At 42.3% G+C, this 22,076-nt stretch overlaps 1 protein-coding gene across 2 annotated transcripts in view; it reads right to left on the bottom strand.

Annotated features, from left to right (window-relative positions):
* Positions 1-4,882: 4,882 nt before the first annotated feature.
* prpf18 (PRP18 pre-mRNA processing factor 18 homolog (yeast)) overlaps positions 4,883-22,076 on the bottom strand; it is a 42,794-nt gene continuing 25,600 nt past the window's right edge. Inside the window, exons 8-11 of one of the 2 annotated variants that reach the window (XM_063072630.1) lie at positions 20,879-21,019; positions 18,846-18,917; positions 12,592-12,747; positions 4,883-11,402 (exon numbers count right to left, since the gene is read on the bottom strand). In XM_063072630.1, the coding sequence (XP_062928700.1) occupies positions 11,322-11,402; positions 12,592-12,747; positions 18,846-18,917; positions 20,879-21,019 (450 nt within the window). In that variant the 3' untranslated portion in view covers positions 4,883-11,321. The remainder of the gene's footprint in view (positions 11,403-12,591; positions 12,748-18,845; positions 18,918-20,878; positions 21,020-22,076) is intronic. The other variant, XM_063072631.1, reaches the window with a different exon arrangement.

Here is a 22,076-nt window from a genome sequence, read left to right as displayed (position 1 = left end):
TAATTGGGGCAGGAGACTGTTGCTGACAGTTTCTAACTAGCATCGGGCACACACACTTGGGTGTCTGTTATTGACACTACGTTGCTTTGAGCGAAAAGTTTTTAAATAGCATCAGTTGCATGTGTTTGTGTTCAAAATTCAGTGATTTTTGTCACTGACAGTTGGTGAGAAATAAGCAGTAAGACAATTCAGAACTGTCTTACTCACTGCGGTTTCAAACATTCAGGCTTGGAGATGCCAAAAACGGGCAGGAGTAAAAATGAAATGATTTTACTGCTTCAACAAGTTAGGAACTAGCTAGTTGATTATTGAAGGTATCTATAATCATCTAGAATGTTGAAATGAAAATGAAGATTTGGGGCATGCAATTATCAAAAGCATTTTTTGAAGGCAATCCATTATTTGTAGTGATTTTGTTCATTCCGTACACTGGACGAATTCCTTCGTCGATCACTATTAGGAACTAATACAGTTTTAAAGTACTGTAGTAGAAACATAGAAAACCTACAGCACAGTACAGGCCCTTCGGCCCACAATGCTGTGCCGAACATGTACTTACTTTAGAAATTACCTAAGGTTACCTATAGCCCTCTATTTTTCTAACCTCCATGTACCTATCCAGGAGTCTCTTAAAAGACCCTGTCGTATCCGACTCCACCACTGTCACTGGCAGCCCATTCCACGCACTCACCACTCTCTGCCTAAAAAAACTTACCCCTGACATCTCCTCTGTACCTCCTTCCAAGTACCATAAAACTGTGCCCTCTCGTGTTAGCCATTTCAGCCCTGGGAAAAAGCCTCTGACTATCAACATGATCAATGCCTCTCATTATCTTATACACCTCTGTCAGGTCACCTCTCATCCTCCACGGCTCCAAGGAGAAAAGACCGAGTTCACTCAACCTACTCTCTTAAGACAGGCTCCCCAATCCAGGCAACATCCTTGTAAATCTCCTCTGCACCCTTTCTATAAGTTTCCACATCCTTCCTGTAGTGAGGTGACCAGAACTGAGTACAGTACTCCAAGTGGGGTCTGACCAGGGTCCTATATAGCTGTAACATTACCTCTCGGCTCAAACTCAATCCCATGGTTGATGAAGGTCAATGTACTGTATGCCTTCTTAACCACAGAATCAACCTGCCCAGCAGCTTTGAGTGTCCTATTGACTCAGACCCCAAGATCTCTCTGATCCTCCACAATCCCAAGAGTCTTACCATTAATACTATATTCTGCCATCATATTTGACCTATCAAAATGAACCACCTCACACATCTGGGTTGAACTCCACCTGCCACTATTCAGTCCAGTTTTGCATCCTATCAATGTCCTGCTGTAACCTCTGACAGCCCTCCACACTATCCACAACACCCCCAACCTTTGTGTCATCAGCAAATTTACTAACCCATCCCTCCACTTCCTCATCCAGGTCATTTATAAAAATCATGAAGAGAAAGGGTCCCAGAACAGATTCCTGAAAAACACCACTGGTCACCAAACTCCATGCAGAATATGACCTGTCTACAACCACTCTTTGCCTTCTGTGGGTAAGCCAATTCTGGATCCATAAAGCAAGGTTCCCAATCATCTCATGTCTCCTTACTTTCTCAATAAGCCTTGTATGGGGTACCTTATCAAATTAATCGCTCTAAGTAGACAGTGGATGAGCCCAGTCCAGGGCACAGACCTGGGCGATGAATATGGAGATCTTCGGCTGCCCAGACATCAAGATCCCCCGCTTGGCCTCGTGGATGTGGTCCAAAGGAACGCGAAGCAGTACATTTGGCATCAGCTTGGCTGCAGGAGCTGCCGGGAGGCGACGTGATACATCATCCAGCCGCCTTAGGGGTCCACTCCGGATTTGTGTAGGGTTTACTCCTTAGCCTTCTCTTCTCCTGAAGATACCCACAAGGCAGTGGGATCCGTAACCCTGGATAGGGGCCCATACCGGGTACTGTCAGCTGAACCCAGGACTTGTGTAAGGCAGGGTCGTCACGCCCTGTAGTAGTGACATATGGAGCCACTACCCAGACCTTATCAAATGCGTTGCTGAAATCCATATACACTACATCTACCTTCATCAATGTGTTATAGTCACATCCTCAAAAAAATTCAATTAGTTTCATAAGGCACGACCTGCCTTTAACAAAGCTATGCTGACCATTTCTAATCATATTATGCCTCTCCAAATGTTCATAAATCCTGCCTCTCATGATCTTCTCCAGCAGCTTACCAACCACTGAAGTATGACTCACTGGTCTATAATTTCCTGGGCTATCTCTACTCCCTTACTTGAATAAGGGAACAACATCTGCAACCCTCTAATCCTCTGGAACCTCTCCCATCCCCATTGATGATGCAAAGATCATTGCCAGAGGCTCAGCAATCTCCTCCCTCACCTCCCACAGTGGCCTGGGGTACCTCTTGTCCAATCCTGGAGACTTATCCAACTTGATGCTATTCAAAAGCTCCAGCACATCCTCTTTCCTAATGTCTATATGCTCAAGCTTTTCAATCCGCTGCAAGTCATCGCTACAATCACCAAGATCTTTTTCCATAGTGAATACTGAAGCAAATATTAAGTACCTCCACTATCTCCTCCGGTCCCATACACACTTTTCCACTGTCACACTCTATTGGTCCTATTCTCTTGCTCTTCACATACTTGTAGAATGCCTTGGGATTTTCTTTAATCCTGCTCACCAAGGCCTTCTCATGGCCCCTTCTGGCTCTCTTAATTTCATCCTTAAGCTCCTTCCTGCCAGCCTTATAACCTTCTAGATCTCTAGCATTACCTAGCTTTTTGAACCTTTCATAAGCAAATATTAGTAGTGTTCTAATTTATTCTGTAATTCATTTAACCACATAATTTGTTAGCCTACCTTTTGTTAAATACTTTTTTAACTATTTCCATGAAACTTCTGCTGATTGGGGCAGCCACTTAATTAGGTCAAAATGCACTGGTCCTATTTAACCAGAATTGTGGATGACACCAAGATTGACAAAGTTGTGGACATGTTATTACTACCACACAGGAGATACAGATACAGAACCCTGAAGACATCCACACGTTGCTTTCGGCCCGAAATATCGACTGTACTCTTCTCCTAGATGCTGCCTGGCCTGCTGAGTTCCTCCAGCATTTTGTGTGTGCTGCTCATTGTTTTAGGAACAGCTTCTTCCCCTCTGCCATTGGATTTCTGAATGATGCATGAACCCATGAAGGCTACCTCGCCATTTTGTTCTTGTTTTGCACTACATATTTAATTTAATATATTCCTTAGTTATTTTTATAAACAATTTGGGTGAGGAAGTAGAAAGGTGGGCTAGTAAGTTTGTAGATAACACAACAGTTGGTGGTGTTGTGGATAGTATAGAAGGTTGTCATAGGTTACAATGGGATATTAACAGGATGCAGAACCAGGCTGAGGAGTAGCAGAGAGTGGAAGTTTGGAAAGTCAAACTTGAAGGCAGAGTATAGTGTTAATAGCAGGGTTCTTAACACTGTGGAGGAACAGAGGGATCTTGGAGCTCACAGCCATAAATCCCAGTGCAAATTGATAGGATAGCTATGAAGTTGTGAGGTAATGCTGCAACTCCATAAAACTCTGGTTACACCTCATTTGGAATATTGTGTTCAGTTCTGGTCACCTTATTATAGAAAGGATGTGAAAGCTTCAGAGAGGGTGTAGTGGAGATTTACCAGGATGCTGCCTGGATTAGAGAGCATGTTGTATGGCTTGTCCTGTGTTCAATGCTTGCAGTTCTGGTCAAACAGCAACCCTCACATCTCAGTGTAATTCATAAACTTCTTTCCACACTGGGACTTGCTTTCTTTTCATTTATCTTTCCCTGATCAACACTTCCTATTCCTGTAGTTCACTGCTATTTATACCCTTTGCCTCCACATATCCAAGTATCGATCTTACTTCCAGTTAGTTGGCAGGAGGGTGTTCAAGAGTAAATATCATAAATGACTAAACAAAAAAGGTAATGAATAAAGATCTCCTTAACAAGAGATTCATGAGAACTAGGATCAGGAGTCAGCCATCTGGCCTGATAAGCCTACTCCAACATTCAATAAGATCGGTTGATGTGACTGTACACTCGGTTCCACCCACCTCCCTTTTCCCCACAACACTTAATTCTCCCACTTTGCAAAATCAGTCTAACCACTGTATGTCTCAAATCTATTTAAAGAGGTAGCCTGGGCAGGGAATTGCACAGATTCACCACTCTCTGAGAAATTCAGTAAATCGAGAATATATTTAGAGTCATAATTATCCCCAGATGTTGATTTGCGTAGTTTATGTTGAAGCCCTTACACTCATGGGACTCCAGCCCACGTGAATTTTGGCAGCCAACCTAAGATTAAAGTCAACATTTTCAGGTAGATAAATAATGTGTGCAAGGATAGCTGTTGATGTGATCGTGCTGGTGCTCTGTTTATTAAACCATGATTGTGCTAATCAACCTTAGAAGTTGTGTGGATCTGATAATTACTCCGCCTCAGCAATCAAAATAACTTTTCCAGAGATTCAGCTAACAAGCAACATAAAAATCAGGAACAAAGTTTAAAACAAACATTAGTATTAACATCATTAGAAAAATAAATGGGAAAATGTGCACGATGAAAGATTGTACTATTTTTGGTCTCCATTGGTGTGGAATTTGTCATGAACAGACCAGTCACTGGTTCACCGCATGCAAGTTCTTCTGCTTTTGATCTTAAGAGCAGAACCAAAGTATTTTCACAGAAGAGAGATGTGAGAGTTAAGGTTATTTCATCACAGGATACCTATAAACTCGAGATTCTGCGAATGCTAGAAATGCAGAGTAACACACACAGAATGCTGGAGGAACTCAGCAGGTCAGGCAGCAAAGTTCAAAGTACATTTATTATCATATTGTATAAATTATACAACTTTGAGATTCCTCTTAAAGGCAGCTGCAAAACAAAAAAACCCAAAATAATCCAATTAAAAAAAGACCAATACCCAATGTGCAGAGAAGGAAAAAAAAATCAAGCCAACAATAAAGCGAGCGTCAGCATTCAGAATGAAATTGAGTCCATAAACCTGAAGCACAAAGCCTCAGCCTCAGCTCATCGTTGTAGTGCAGCACGGAGCAGCCAGAGCAGGACACAGCCTCAGAGTTGAGGAGAGCGGGGTAAAACATCAGAGCAGAACCGGCCCCGGCCCCGGCACCCTGCCTTTCCAGTCCATCTGGCCCAACATTTAAATTGTCAAAGCACCGGGTCACCCCTGCATGAGGACCCAGGTCCCACTGCAGTAATACACTCTGGGCTGGCCCGTACTCAACATTTCCAAATCGGCCCAGCATTTAGATGGACCTAACCTCACTCCTGATTTAGGTTGACGGACTCCGAAACAACTCAGATCCATCTCTGACTCAGACTTCATCTCCAGCGTGTCACGACCTCCCTCCAGCCATTTGAACATGCCTCAACCATGCTCCTACTCCATCTCACACCCTCGTGCTTCAGCCCTCAGACCAGCCTCACCTATCCTTGCCTCTTAATTGTTTGCGGTGATCATTTACTACAATTTTCCATGTAATAAATGTTATTAATAGAGTATTTACTCATACTTCCTGCTTTGAAAACCACCAGTAAGCTGTCACCCACCTTCAGCAGCGCCATCTTAAACAGCTGATGCTTTGGCCTGAGACCTTTCATTAGGATACTCATGCAGGGTTCATAGATCATGAAATATTATTGGAAAAATCTCAGTCACTGTTAGACGGGAATGGAATGGAATTAAATGGGAATAATAAAAAGGGGATAAACTGGATTAAAATTGATTTACTTTGTCAGTACTTCCCACTGCCTCAGTAAAGCAACCAGCACAATCAAAGACCCCACATACCTCCGACATTGTCTTATCCCCTCTTTCATTGGGGCAGCAGATTCAAAAGCCTGCAAGCATGTACCACCAGGCTCAAGGACAATTTTGACCCTGCTCTTAAACGACTGAATGGTCCCATAAGACATGGGAGCAGAATTAGGCCAGTTAGCTCTGGAATTTCATCATGGCTGATCCATTTTCCCTCTCAACCCCATTCTCCTGCCTTCTCCCTGTAACCTTTCACACCCTATCAACCTCTGCCTTAAATATGCCCAATGACCTAGCTTTCACAGTCACTTATGGCAAAGAATTCCACAGATCCACCAAACTCTCACTGAAACAGGGGTTCCCAAACATTTTTTATGCCAGGGAGCCCTTACCATTAACCCCAGGTTGGGAACCCCTGTCTAAAAAAAATTTCTCTTCATCTCCGTTCTAAAAATGAATGTCCTTCTATTCTGAGACACTGCTGTCTGGTCCTCAAGACCCCTTCCCAGATGGAAACACCACACATGATAGATGGTGGACTCTTGGCCTCATAATCTACCTCGTTATGATCTTGCACCTTATTGTCTCCCTGCGCTGCACTTTCTCTGAAGCTGTTCTATCGATAAAAGTAGTCAACTATTTATTCCTTTGCAGAGATGGTGCCTGATCTGCTGATTTCCTCCAGCATTTTGTGGCTTATTATTCTTTTATCTTGTTCTACCTCAGTGCATTGTATAATGATTTGATCTGTATAAACAGTATTGGTGTTGGAATTAGTACATGTACCAAGATACAATGAAAAGTTTGTCTTGCACATTGTTCATACTGGGTTAAAATTGATTTATTTTGTCAGATCAGTGCATTGAGGTAGAATACATTAAACCAATAACAATGCAGAATATAAAAGCTACCAAAAATGCATAGTTTAGATAAATGATGAAGTGCAAGATCATAATGAGATAGCATAAGGTAGCGAGAAAAGCTTCTCACTGTATCTTGGTACATGTGACAATAATAAACCATTAATTGAATTTTCTCAATATGAGTTTGTCTATTTAAATTTATTTATGGGATGTGGGTGTTACTGGCAAAATCAGCATACATCGCCCTTCAAAAACTCAAGAGATTCTGCAGGTGCTGGAAATCCAGAGCAACACACACAAAATGCTGGAGGAACTCAGCAGGTCAGGCAGCCTTCATGGAAGAGAATAAACAGTTGACGTTTAAGGCCGAGACCCTTGGTGTGGATCACACTGTTGCCTGTGTCAGAGGCATCGGAGGAGTTGGTACGTGAGGGTGGTGTGCAGTCTAACAGTGAGTGACGCGAGCACGTTGGTAATTGTTAATGTGGAATGCTGCATCCAGTTCACTGATTTGTTGGCAGACGGTGGGAGACTGTGTGGCTTCGGTCATAGCAAGGGCAAGGCCCCGAGTTGCATTGTCACTTGTTTACAGCTGCCCGGGAGAAAGGCATCACAGTTGGTGCACCCCACCTGAGACGGTGTGGCACAGTGTCCTCTCCTGTGTTTGCTCAACACAAGACAAGCTGTATTTGTGTTCAACTGCAGATTGCTGCAACATACATGGACTATATGTTTTTCTGAGAACAAACAGTAGATGCTTCAGGCTGAGGCCCTTCATCAGGACAGGGAAGGATGGGGGAAGAAGCCAGAATAAGAAGGCGGGAAGGGGTGATAGGTGAGACCAGGTGAGGGGGAAGGTGGGTCATTGGGGAACTTGAGATAAAGAAGCGGGGAACTTAAGATAAAGCAGGGAAGTGATAGGTAGAAAAGATAAAGGCCTTATTCAGCATTATTAAAAACTGTTCACATAAGCTCTTTAAACTTAGATTAAAATAATTTCTAACTATTGTTAATCCATATACTATCTTAACAAGTCACTGAACTTCACCAAAGCAAGACCTGAGTGACTTTACTTGTGTACTTGTGGGTTTGCAGGCAGTTTAAGCAATTATCTTGTGCACAGAGATAGGAAGTTGCAATGTTTATGCTGCTGATCTGGAAATTAGATCTTATTCACTGCTTTAACCGAGGTGTCAATTTGACCAACAAATAGATGAAGAAAATGGATTCACGATGGGATGCAGCTGTCATAATACAATTTATCCAGTGACTGCTCCTGGCTTCAAACACAGGCAGCTGGAAATTGTTACAGAAATACTGTGAGAACATTTTCACAGACTGTCCTAGTTCTAAATGGCTTCATTCCATAAATTGCTGCAGCATAGAGTTAATGTCACTTGGGGCAGTTTTCATTAGATATTAACTCATTTATCAAAGGTCAACTCAGAAGTTGCACTTCTTTTTACAATATCTATAAACTCAAGCATGTTGAGTTCTCTTAAACATAAATGCAAAAAGTTCCCACACTAAATATGCCGTAATTGGTGTAGCTGGTTCTATTTACCAGCCTGGCCATTAATTTTCCAATTCCAACTATAATTTGAGAAGAAGTGTGGGAATAGCTTACCTATGTCAAGGATTGATATAAAGTGTGTTGGTTTGAAGAACCATTATGCAAATACATTCACATAACAAATATTAACTGTTCCACAAAGATGTAAAATTAGTTTAACTCTTTCAAATACTCTCTATTGTATTAGGTACACCCGTATACCTGCTTGTTAATGCAAACATCTAATCAGCCAATCATGTAGCAGCAACTCAATGCAGAAATGCGTGCAAACACGATCAACAGATTCAGTTTCCTTTTCTGGAAATTAATAGACAATTCCTAGTCTTGCTGACATTCACCCTGCATGTAGCAACTACACTCGCTTCTGCCCGACACTCTCGAATTTCTGGCATTCTCCAAAGACTGACATATAATACTTAAGGTGCATCCACCATTTCTTTGCCCTCCCATTACTACCTTCCCAATGTTATTTTCCAGCAGTTGGATATCCATTCTCACCTCTTTTGTTCTTGGTATATCCGAAAAAAGGTTTTGGTATTCTCTTTTATAATATTGGCTAGCTTACATTTCATTTTTCCCAATCCTCTAATTTCCCACTAATTTTTGTTCTATTATATGCCCACTCTTTTGCTTTTCTGCTGTCTTTGACTTCCCTTGTTAGCCATCGTAGCCTCATCCTCCCTTTAGAATACTTCTTCATCTTTGGATCATGTTCTACAGCTTCCAACTTGCTCCAAGAAACTCCAGCCATTGCTGTTCTGTCATCATCCCTGCTAGTGTCCCCTTGCAATCAACTTTGGCCAGCTCCTCTCTCAAGCTTCTGTAATTCTCTTTACTCCACTGCAATACAGACACATCTGTCTTTAGCTTCACCCTCTCAAACTGCAAGGTGAGTTCTATCATATTATGATCACTGCCTCCTAAGGGTTGCTTTACCTTAAGCTCCCTAACTAGACACTGGAAATCTAGAGCAACACACACAAAATGATGGAAGAACTCAGATCAGGCAGCATCAAAGGAAATGAATAAACAGTCAACATTTTGAGCTGAGACCCTTCTCCAGGACTGGAAAGGAAGGGGGAAGATGCCAAACTAAAAAGGTGGGGGAAGGGGAAGGAGGACCAGCTAGAAGGTGATAAGTAAAGCCAAGTGGATGGAAAAGTAAAGGGCTGGAGAAGGAGGGATCTGATAGGAGAGGAGAGTGGGCCATGAGTGAAAGGGAAGGAGGGGCACCGGGGGAGGTGATAGGCAGATGAGGAGAGGAGGTAAGAGACCAGAGTGGTGAGTAGAAGAAGAGAGAAGGGGGAGGGAAAACAAGTGGACCGGAAGGAGAAATCAATGTTCATGCCATCAGATTAGAGGTTACCTACACAGAATATGAGGTGTTGTTCCTCCACCGAAAGTAGACTCATCGTCGCAAAAGAGGAGGCCATGGACCAACATGTCTGAAGTGGAATGGGAATTGGAATTCAAATGATTGGCCTCAGGAAAATTACACTTTTGACAGATGGAGTGGAGGTGCCTGACAAAAGTCCCCCAACCTATGTCAGGTCTCATCAATGAGAAGGAGACCACATTGGGAACAACGAACACAATAGATGACCCCAGCAGATGTGCAGGGAACCTGTTGCCTCACCTGGAAGGACTGTTTGGGGACCCGAATGGAGGTGAGAGAGGAGGTGAATGGGCATGTACAGCATTTCTATCGCTTGCAAATGGAGATTAGTGGGGAGTGACAAATGGACAAGGGAACCATGGAGGGAGCAATCCATTTAGAAAGTGGAGACTTGGGGGGAGGAGGGAGGGAGGTAAAGATTTGTTTGGTGGTAGGATCCTATTGAAAATGGAGGTATGCAAAAAATGATGTATTGGATGTGGAGGCTAATGAGTGGTAGATGAGGACAAGAGGAGCTCTATCACTGTTAAGATAGCAGGCAGATGTCTGGGAAATGGAGGAGATCCGGGGGAGGGCATCATCAAAGGTGGAGGAAGGGAAACCCTATTTCCCTTACACCACCTAAAACTAAAAGCAAATCTGCACTAAAACTTCCCTCTAAACTAAATCTGCGGCAGAAATGTCAACAACATCAGCAGGAAATTATTAAGGAAAACAGGAACAGGCCCTTCAGACCCACTGGTCCATGCCAACCAAGATGCCGATTATAAACAAGTCCCAGTTGCCATTTTGGCCGAAACCTTCTAAACCAGGGTTTTTAAAACCATTTTTTAAAAATCCTTATTCGAGGAGTCTGTGGACCACAGGTTGGGAACCCCTGTTCCACATACGATGCCACCTTTTGCGTAAAAAAAGTTGCACTCAAATTCCTCTTAACCCTTTCCCTCTCACCTTAAACCTCTGCCCTTGACTTTTTGATTCCCAACCCAGGGAATCTAGTTGTAAAATTATTGTAAATGGACACACTTCAATCTGAGATGGATATTCAGCATGACTTGCTATAAAGGCAATATCTTTATTTATACTCTATATTTATACTCTATTCTTGGTTGGTGCAACTGTAACGAAACCCAGTTTCCATCGGGATCAATAAAGTATGACTATGACTATCTAAACATCCATTCATGTCATTTGGACTGCGTGCAGCCAAATTATTTTTATTACAACACAACAAAGATTATCAAACAAGGCAGTAAAATAGTATCTGAGTGGCAAAAGTGCAATCATAACAAAAATGAAGACTATTTATTAATGATATACATATATAATACAAAACTACCCCTAAACACCACTTCTCCTTGCTGAGATACTGTGTGAGTTCTGCTCAAGTGATATTTCTTCTCATAAAAAAGGGTTTGAATTACTGGAAGGCTAATTGAAGAGAACTGAATACAGATGTTTACATTATTTGATACTAAACAATTGTAGGGAACAAAGTTTTGATGCTTTTCTCAGAACCTGGGTAATATAAAAAGTACCTGCGCGCCGCACGTAATCTTCTTCATAGTTCATTTTGGTTCTGAATATCAAAGTTTATCTAATTGGTAAATAATAAGATGTCTCATTCAGAAGCAGATTAGAGAGCATTATACTCCACACACTTTGAAGGATCTGTTGGAAAGTGCTTCTGACAGATAGTCATCAATCTCTTCAGCCCCTAGAAAATAAAAAATATTACATTAGGACAAACTTCAATATATTGGCTAAAATGAAAGAACACGAGAAAACAGGAGCTAAGAAAGACAAAAAAGAGATTAGCTTTATTTGTCACATGTACAGTACATGGAAACATACAATGAAATGTGTCATTTGTGTCAACAACCACAGTCTAAGGATGTACTGAGGACAGCCAAGCTTCCAGTGCTAACACAGCAAGTCCACAACTTACTAACCCTAACCCTTACATCTTTGGAATGTGGGAGGAAACCAGAGCACCAAGAGGAAACCCACATGGGCATGGGGAGAACATAGACACCCCTCACAGACAGTGGTGGTAATCAGACTCCCGTCGGTGATTATGGTTTTGTAGCATTATGCTAACCTTATCTTACCGTATCGCTACCATGCTGCAAAGGGAATAGAGCAAGTGGATGTCTGATGGTTGGTGCCGAAGCATCTGTTTTCATTCATTAGGAGTTTAAAGAAATTTAGTATGTCACCAAAGACTCTATCAAATTCCAACAGATGTACCATGGAGAGCATTCCAACTGGTTGCACCACCAACTGGTATAGAGGCTCCAATGCACAGGATCATAAGCTCAGCCAGCTGCATCATGGGCACTAGCCTCCCACCACCGAGGACATCTTCTAAATTTTGTTCCTCAACCAGGCTGCATCCATCATTAAGGATCCTCACCATCCAGGACATGCCCTCTTCTCTTTACTGCTATTAACATGGAGGTACAGTGTACAAAGAAACACATGCAGTGTTTTAGGAACAGCTTCTTCCCCTCAGCCATTAGATTTGATGAATGATATGAACACTACCTCACCATTTTGCACTCTTTCTCCACTAATTCTTTTTAAATACATAGTAAGTTTTGTACGTATTGCACTGCACTGCTGCCACAAAACAACATATTTCACAAATGTGTCAATGATAATAATCTGATTCTGATTCCTTGTTGTACAACTCTATGATTAAGGTCTAGAATATAACAGCAAAATAGACGATTAAAAAATGTCAACTATCTTTCAAACAACACACACAAAGGCTGGAGGAACCCAGGCAGCATCAATGGGAAAACATATACTCAACGTTTCAGGCTGGCACCCTTCATCAGGACTCTGAAAGAGTTTTGAAAAAGTTCAGCATGGATCTCCAAATATAGAGTTTGGAAACCAACCTGAATGTATTTCCGCTGTGTTTCGTCATTTAAAACATGGGCCACGTGCTTGGAAAAGATTTTTTCTCGGCCAGTACGTGCATGGATACCAACCATGGTGACTCCAATAGGCCAGGGCGCATTCCCAATGGCCATCTGAAGGTAAGCATCGTTCGCCTGTGGAAAAAGATTTGTACAAAATTTTTATAAAATTTGTATAAAATGATTTGTATAATCACTGAAATCAACTCCAACTAGCTAATTTTTCATTACTAAATAAGCTTAACAAAGGCACTCATGTACACTCAGTGGCCACTTTATTGGGTACACCTGCTTATTAATGCAAATATCTAATCAGCCAATCATGTGGTAACAACTCAATGCATAAAAGCATGCAGACATGGTCAAGAGGTTCAGCTGTTGTTCAGATCTGATCAAACATTAGAATAGGGAAGAAATATGATCTAAGTGACTTTGACTATGGAATAATTGTTGGTGCCAAATGGGGTAGTTTGAGTATCTCAGAAAGTGACCTCCTGGGATTTTCATGCACAATAGGAACCTCTCTAGAGTTTACAGAGAATGGTGTGAAAAACATCAGCGAGTGACAGTTGCTTCAAGACTGTTTTGTGTCATTTCCAGTAAACAAGTGTAAAGGAGGTCAAAATAATTGTTACCGCGAGCCGATACAGCATATAAAAAACATACCAAGATAAAGGGAAAAAATTTTTTTAAACCAATAAATATAACTCATAAGTTAGCTTTCATACATAGATTCAATGTACATAATGTGATGCAAGGTACACGAGTATACATAGGGTGACCGACAGGTGGTTTGGAGGTGCGTTAGAAGGTTGATCAGCCTTACCGCTTGGGGAAAGTAACTGTTTTTGAGTCTGGTGGTCCTGGTGTGGATGCTACATAGCGTCTTCCCTGATGGCAGTGGGACAAAGTCCATGAGCAGGGTGGGTGGAATCCGTCATGACACTGGCCTTTTCCCAGCACCTTTCTGTATGCATGTCACTGATGATGGGTAGGCTGGTTTTGTGTGCAAAAATGCCTTGTGAATGAGAGGTCAGAGGAGAATGGCCAGTAACTCAAATAATCAGGTGTTACAACAGTGGTGTGCGCAACATCTCTGTTTACACAACACATTGAACTTTGAAGTGGATGGGCTACAGCAGAAGACACAAACATACACTCTGTGGCTACTTTATTAGGTTCAGGAGGTACAGTGGCCACTGAGTGTGTATAGTAGAGTCAAGTAGCTCACAGTATTAACTCAGATCAACAGTAATAATCAGTTCCATGCACCGTGCTTGGGTTTTATTTCAGGAAAAGTGAAACACAGAAGTACAGTTATTGTTTTATTACTAAATGTCACCTGTCCAAGATGCAGTGAAAAACTTATAGAAACATAGAAAACCTGCAGCACAATACAGGCCCTTTGGCCCACAACGATGTGCCGATCATGTACTTGTTTTAGAACTTACCTAGGGTTACCCATAGCCCTCTATTTTTTCTAAGCTCCATGCACCTATCCAGCAGTCTCTTAAAAGATCCTTTCGTATCTGCCTCCACCACCGTCGCCAGCAGCCCATTCCATGCACTCACCACTCTCTCCATTAAAAACTTACCCCAAGCACCTTAAAACTGTGCCCTCTCGTGTTAGCCATTTCAGCCCTGAGAAAAAGCCTCTGACTATCCACATGATCAATGCCTCTCATCACCTTATACACCTCTTATCAGGTCCCCTCTCATCCTCCGCTTCTCCAAGGAGAAAAGGCCGAGTTCACTCAACCTACTCTCTTAAGACATGCTCCCCAATCCAGGCAACATCCTTGTAAATCTCCTCTGCACCCTTTCCATGGTTTCCACATCCTTCCTGTAGTGAGGTGACCAGAACTGAGCACAGTACTCTAAGTGGGGTCTGACCAGGGTCCTACATAGATCCAACATTACCTCAGCTCTTAATCTCAATCCCATGATTGATGAAGGCCAATGCACCGTATGCCTTCTTAACCACAGAGTCAACCTGCGCAGCAGCTTTGAGTGTCCTATTGACTCGGACCCCAAGATCCCTCTGATCCTCCAGACTGCCAAGAGTCTTACCATTAATTCTATATTCTGCCATCATATTTGACCTACCAAAGTGAACCACTTCACACTTATCTGGGTTGAACTCCATCTACCACTTCTCAGCCCAGTTTTGCATCCTATCAATGTTCCGCTGTAACCTCTGACGGCCCTCCACACTATCCATAACACCCCCAACCTTTGTGTTATCAGCAAACTTACTAACCCATCCCTCCACTTCCTTGCCCAGGTCATTTATAAAAATCACAAAGAGCAGGGGTCCCAGAACAGATCCCTGAGGCATACCACTGGTCACCGACCTACAGAAGGTTGACCTTCTGTAGACAGAATATGACCCGTCTACAACCACTCTTTGCCTTCTGTGAGCAAGCCAATCCTGGATCCACAAAGCAAGGTCCCTTTGGAATCCCATGCCTCCTTACTTTCTCAATAAGCCTTGCATGGGGCACCTTATCAAATGCCTTGCTGAAATCCATATACACTACATCTACTGCTCTACCTTCATCAATGTGTTAAGTCACATCCTCAAAAAATTCAATCAGGATCGTAAGGCACAACCTGCCTTTGACAAAACCATGCTGACTATTCCAAATCATATTATGCCTCTCCAAATGTTCATAAATCCTGCCTCTCAGGATCTTCCCCAGCAACTTACCAACCACTGAAGTAAGACTCACTGGTCTATAATTTCCTGGGCTATCTCTACTCCCTTTCTTGAATAAGGGAACAACATCTGCAACCCTCCAATCCTCTGGAACCTCTCTCGTCCCCATTGATGTTGCAAAGATCATCGCCAGAGGCTCAGCAATCTCCTCTCTCACCTCCCACAGTAGCCTGGGGTACATCTCGTCCGGTCTCGGTGACTTATCCAATTTGATGCTTTAAAGAAGCTCCAGCACATCCTCTTTCTTAATGTCTATATGCTCAAGCTTTTCAATCTGCTGCAAGTCAGCCCAACAATCACCAAGATCCTTTTCCATAGTGAATACTGAAGCAAAGTATCCATTAAGTACCTCTGCTATTTCCTCTGGTTCCATACACACTTTTCCACTGTCACACTTGATTGGTCCTATTCTCTCATGTCTTGCATACTGTTCATATAGATCAAATCATTACACAGTGCATTAAGTAAAACAATAACAAAGCAGAATAAAGTGTAAAATCTGCACATAAAGTCCAGTGCAGGGAAACGATAAGGTGCATAATTCATAATGAAGTAGATTATGAGGTCAAGAATCCATCTTATCGTAAAAGAGGTCCATTCTAGAATCTGATAACAGTGGGATAGAAGCTGTTCTTGAGACTGGTAATATGTTTTTAGGCTTTTATTTCTGTTCCTGTGGTACAGGGCTTTTGATAGAAACATTTCTGATGCTTTGTGTGTATACTTGGTCTACTTAGTTCATGAAGATCTTTGCCTCAGAGATTGGGCCATGTAAGTTTCTGTGAAAAAGGGTCAGACTTATGAGGGAAGATTGAGTTGATACTCATTGGTTTAGAATAGGGGTTCCCAACCTTTTTTATTGCATAGACCCCCACCATTAACCGAGGGGGTCCATGGAACCCAGCTTGGGAACCCCTGGTTTAGAAGATGATTGCATTGAGGAGGTAAAACTGGGAAAGTATAAAGAAACACACATAAAAAATTCTGGTGAACGCAGCAGGCTAGGCAGCATCTCTAGGAAGAGGTACAGTCGACGTTTTGGGCCGAGACCCTTTGTCAGGACGAACTGAAAGAAGAGATAGTAAGAGATTTGAAAGTGGGAGGGGGAGGGGGAGATCTGAATTGATAGGAGAAGACAGGAGGGGGAGAGATGGAGCTAAGAGCTAGAAAGTTGATTGACAAAAGGGATGCGAGGCTGGAGAAGGGCGAGGATCACGGGACGTACCCGTGTACATTGAAACATCAACACATATATTGAAATGCATCTCTGACCAACAGAGTCAGAGGATGTGAGGGAGCAGACCACAAGTGTTGCCAATCTTCTGGTGCCAACAAAGCATGCCCACAAGTTATTAACCCTGACGTGTACATCTTCGGAATGTGGGAGGAGCGCCCAGAGGAAAAATACGTAGTCACGGGGAGAATGCACAAACTCCTTACAGACAGTGAGAGGAATTGAACCTGATCGTACATCATTAGAAAGTGTTATTGCTAACTGCTATGCTACTGTGCCGCACATCTGTGTTACCGTACCCCACCCGTACCATGCCATGTCATTCTATGCTATAATGAAAAACCAGTCTCAGGAGAGGGCTGAAGAAGAAAAGGTGAGTGGGGGGGTGGGAGAGGGGGAGAGAACTTAAGGCACAAGCTCCCACTGGAAATGTGATGTTAAATTAAATCCTTATTAAATCTGGGTCACCGTGGATCTTTATTTACCATCCCTGCATATCCAATAAACATTAACCTGACTTTAAATGAGAAACCCATATTTGTTGACTGAAAATGACTGTGACAGTATAAATGTATTGCACAAATGTATTCTTACCAGTGTGGAGGAACAGAGGAGTTTTGGTTGTCTATGTTCATACAGCGCCGTGCAAAAGTCTTAGGCAGATAACATATAGCTAGGGTGGCTAAGACTTTTGCTCAGTATTGTAGTAATGTTACGTATTGTTCTGTACCACTGCCGCAGGAAGAAGAACAAATTTCATGACGTATGTGAGTGATGATAAACCTGATTCTGATATGGGTCTCTATTGTGGACTGAGTGGGAAGGGGGCAAGAAGAGGGGAATCATGGTTGGGAAAAGGGGAAGGGAGAGGGGAGAGAGCGGAAAGCACCAGAAAGACATTCTGTAATGATCAATAAACCAATTGTTTGGAATCAAATGACCTTGCCTGGTGTGCCTGCACCTGTGCCACCCACCCGCCCCGCCCCCCCCCCAGCCTGGCATTCCTTCTCTGCCACATGCCCCCCACCCCTCCCACAGTGCTTCACCCTCATCATTCCCAACATCATTTGCCCCCACCAGATTTACAAACTTGCTATCCACTCCACGTTGACAAATACAGTTCTGTGCAGAAGTCCGAGGCACTCTAGCTATAGGTACACGTGCCTAAAATTTTTGCACAGTACTGTAGATCTCTTAAAGTTGCCACGCAAGTTGATAGGGTTGTTAAGAAGGCATATGGTGTGTTGGCCTTTATTATTTGGGGGTGGGGGGGATTGAGGTCAAGAGCTGCAACATTGCCTTGCGACTCTATAAGTGCCTGGTTAGACAACATATGGAGTATTGTGTTTAATTCTGGTCACCTCAATATAGGAAGGATGTGGAAGCTTTAGAGAGGATGCAGCAGAAAGTTATCACGACACTGTCTGGATTACAGGGCTTGTCTTACGTGAAAAGGTTGAATGAGGATGATGAGAGGCAACTTGTTAAAGGTGTATAAAATTATGAGAGACATAGTTACAGTGGACAGCAAACACCTTTTTCCCCACCAAGGCGGCAGTGGTTAATACTAAAACACATCTGATTGATTATGAGAATGTGACAAGTATGCAACCGCTGATTCACCTATGGGCAGAAGGCTCTTTTTGCACAGGCTTTCGAGTGCACGTTCTTGTCTCGGTGGGCCATACAGTAAGCTGCCCAGCATGTACCATGGCTAACTTGACTCAGTAAGATTGTTTAACCCTGTTGCTTTATTGTTGCCTCTGCTCCGCACAAGCAACATGGGTCTCTTTTGTGGACTGAGAGTGGGAAGGGGGCAGGAAGAGGGAAATCATGGTTGGGAAAAGGGGAAGGGAGAGGACAAATACTGAAGGACAACCTTTTGAGGTGAGTAGTGGAAAGTTTAGGAGAGATGTCAGAGGCATTTTTTTTTTATAACACGGAGTAGCAAGTGCCTGAAATATATTGCTGGGAGTGGTGGTGAAGGCAGATATATTATAGACATTTAAGAGACTCTTAGATAGGCACATGGATGCTAGAAAAATGGATGATTATGGGCTGCTTAGGAGGGAGGAGTTAGACTGTTTATACAAGGCAGCACATCATTGTGGGCTGAAGGGCCAGTACTGTCCTGTTCTATATTCTAAAGTCTAAACTTTTCCTACAAAAATATTGATTTTTAACTGACAAACAACCTTTCAAAAAATCATCTTATTCACTTTAAGTTCTAAACTCCATAAAATAGTGAGTGATCGATGTCTAGTAATTGGGTCAATATACCTTAACATACTCCCGTTGTAACATGAACTTGATAATATCAGTTATAGATTCTTTGATGTCCTGTGGCAAAGTCTGGGGAAGAAAAAGAAACGTGCACTCATTTCAACATTTCAAATGGATCATAATTCATGGAATCTCAGCAATTTAATGTCAGCACTAATATTCAAGTGTAAAGGAGAACAAAATAATTACTACTCCAGATTCGAAGGAGTGCAGAAAAAAAACACTAAAATAAAGAACACAATAATAATTTTTAAAAACACTAAATACATTCTATAGCTTATATACAAAGATTGACTACGTCCATAAAGTGATGCTAGGCACAGGAATGTCTACGTAAAGTGACTCTCACAGGAAATGATGAAGTAGTGGTGTCTGGGTGTGTGGAGGGGTGGGTCAGTGGGTGGAGGTGTTGGCTTGGAGCAAATGACTGTTTTGGAGCTTGGTGGTCCTGGCATGTATGCTACATAGCCTCCTCCCTGATGGGAGCAGGACAAACATTCTGTGAGCTGAGTGCGTGGGATCCTCCATCATGTTACTGGTCCTCTTCCAGCACCCTTCTGTATACATGTCCTGTACAATCATGACTGACTCGATTGTCTCCTCAGTAACTGCCTGTGTATTGCCAAACATATATCAAAGTCAATAATGAGAGGAAAAAATTCATTAATTATGTATGTCAGCTTTCTAATATTCTGCAGCGAAGTATCAGCAGACTGAGAGGGTGAAGGACAAGTTGCCCAAGGATTATGGATTTCTTATACAACCCAAGGATTATTCAGCATTAAAAAGTTAAATTAAACCTTTTAAGTTAAAATTGCTACAGACATTTTAATCTCCATTGCTGGGGAATGTTCATTGCTACATTTTGATTACTGAAAATGCTTCGCTGTTCAAAACTGACAACGGTCACTGATATAATGCATTAAATATTTCTCAATCCACTCAGAGCTAATGAGTATTACCAGCATTTCTGCTTTTATTTTGATTGCTAGCATTTTCAATATTCTGCTTCAGATCCTTCTTCTCATTACTTCCCCCAGGGAGGAGGTACAGGAGCACCCAACACTTTAGAAACAGCTTCGTCGCTCCATCATCACATTTCCCCAAAAGGCCATGAACACTACCTCACTATTTTGCACTCTTATTGCTCTATTTATTTTTTTACATATTTCTTACTGTAACTTGTATTAATTTTTTATGTATTGCACTGGACTGCTGCATTAATGCAAATTTCACAACAGGTGTCAGTGGTAATAAACCTGATTCTGATCTCCTATTACTGGTGGGTAAGCGAAGCATTTAATTCTAGACAAGATTACCAATGTTATGCACTAACCTTCGTCCACAGACCCAACAAACTGCTCCTTATAATAAAAAACTGAAACATAGAACATAGACCAGTATAGCATAGTAACAGGCCCTTTGGCACACAGTCTTGTGCCAAACCAATTCAATTAGTAATCAAATGGCTAACTGAACTAATCACCTCTGTTTACACAACGTCCATATCTTTCCATTTTCCTCACATTCGTGTACCTATCCAAACATCTCTTAAAAGCCCCTAATGTATCTGTCTTGACCACCACCCCAGGCAGCAGATTCCAGGCACTTACCACTCTGTATAAAACAGTTGCCCCTCACATCTCCTTTGAAATTACCCCCTCTCACCTTCAATGCATGCCCTCTAGTATTAGAAATTTCAACCCTTGGAAAAAGAAATTGTCTGTCTACTCTATCTATGCCTCACACAATCTTGTAACCCTCTGTCAGGTCTCCCCTCAGCCTCTGCCGCTCCAGACAAAACAGCCCAAATTTGCCCAACCTCTCATTATAGCACATGCCCTCTAAACTAGGCAGCATCCTGGTAAACCTTTTCCGTATCCGCTCAAAAACATCAACATCCTTCCTACAAATGGGATGATCAGAACTGTGTGCAAGTCTCCAGATACAGCCTAATGGGAGTTTTAAAAAGCTGCAATAAAGCTGTAACATAACCTCTGGAAGCAGCAGTTTCTGAAGAGGCTTCTTACCTTTTTCCGAAGTTTCCTGAAGAGAGGTTTTAAGTAGGATTCCGTCTGCTTGTGAGTTGCCCCAGCCAGTTTACCCTGTACACTACACTTTAAATAATCCTCTCTAGCATTCAGATCTTTTGCCCAAACACCAAGAAGAAACTAAATGAGAAAAAATAAGTTGATTAGAGTGCCTTACAAAATAGATTACAATAATTATTTAGTTTTATTGAAAAAGATAAAGATTTGAAGCAACACACATAAAAGTTGCTGGTGAACGCAGCAGGCCAGGCAGCATCTGTAGGTCCCCTGCAGACAGAAACAGGTGAATTGATTATGGGGAGCAAGGACATGGCAGACCAATTGAATAATTACTTTGGTTCTGTCTTCACTAAAGAGGACATAAATAATCTTCCAGAAATAGTAAGGGACAGAGGGTCCAGTGAGATGGAGGAACTGAGCGAAATACATGTTAGTAGGGAAGTGGTGTTAGGTAAATTGAAGGGATTGAAGGCAGATAAATCCCCAGGGCCAGATGGTCTGCATCCCAGAGTGCTTAAGGAAGTAGCCCAAGAAATAGTGGATGCATTAGTGATAATTTTTCAAAACTCGTTAGATTCTGGACTAGTTCCTGAGGATTGGAGGGTGGCTAATGTAACCCCACTTTTTAAAAAAGGAGGGAGAGAGAAACCGGGGAATTATAGGCCGGTTAGCCTAACGTCGGTGGTGGGGAAACTGCTGGAGTCAGTTATCAAGGATGTGATAACAGCACATTTGGAAAGCGGTGAAATGATCGGACAAAGTCAGCATGGATTTGTGAAAGGAAAATCATGTCTGACGAATCTCATAGAATTTTTTGAGGATGTAACTAGTAGAGTGGATAGGGGAGAACCAGTGGATGTGGTATATTTGGATTTTCAAAAGGCTTTTGACAAGGTCCCACACAGGAGATTAGTGTGCAAACTTAAAGCACACGGTATTGGGGGTAAGGTATTGGTGTGGGTGGAGAATTGGTTAGCAGACAGGAAGCAAAGAGTGGGAATAAACGGGACCTTTTCAGAATGGCAGGCGGTGACTAGTGGGGTACCGCAAGGCTCAGTGCTGGGACCCCAGTTGTTTACAATATATATTAATGACTTGGATGAGGGAATTAAATGCAGCATCTCCAAGTTTGCGGATGACACGAAGCTGGGTGGCAGTGTTAGCAGTGAGGAGGATG

Source organism: Mobula hypostoma, chromosome 20, assembly GCF_963921235.1.
Source record: "Mobula hypostoma chromosome 20, sMobHyp1.1, whole genome shotgun sequence".
NCBI classification, from domain to species: domain Eukaryota; kingdom Metazoa; phylum Chordata; class Chondrichthyes; order Myliobatiformes; family Myliobatidae; genus Mobula; species Mobula hypostoma.
This window is presented reverse-complemented; position numbering and strand designations above follow the sequence as displayed.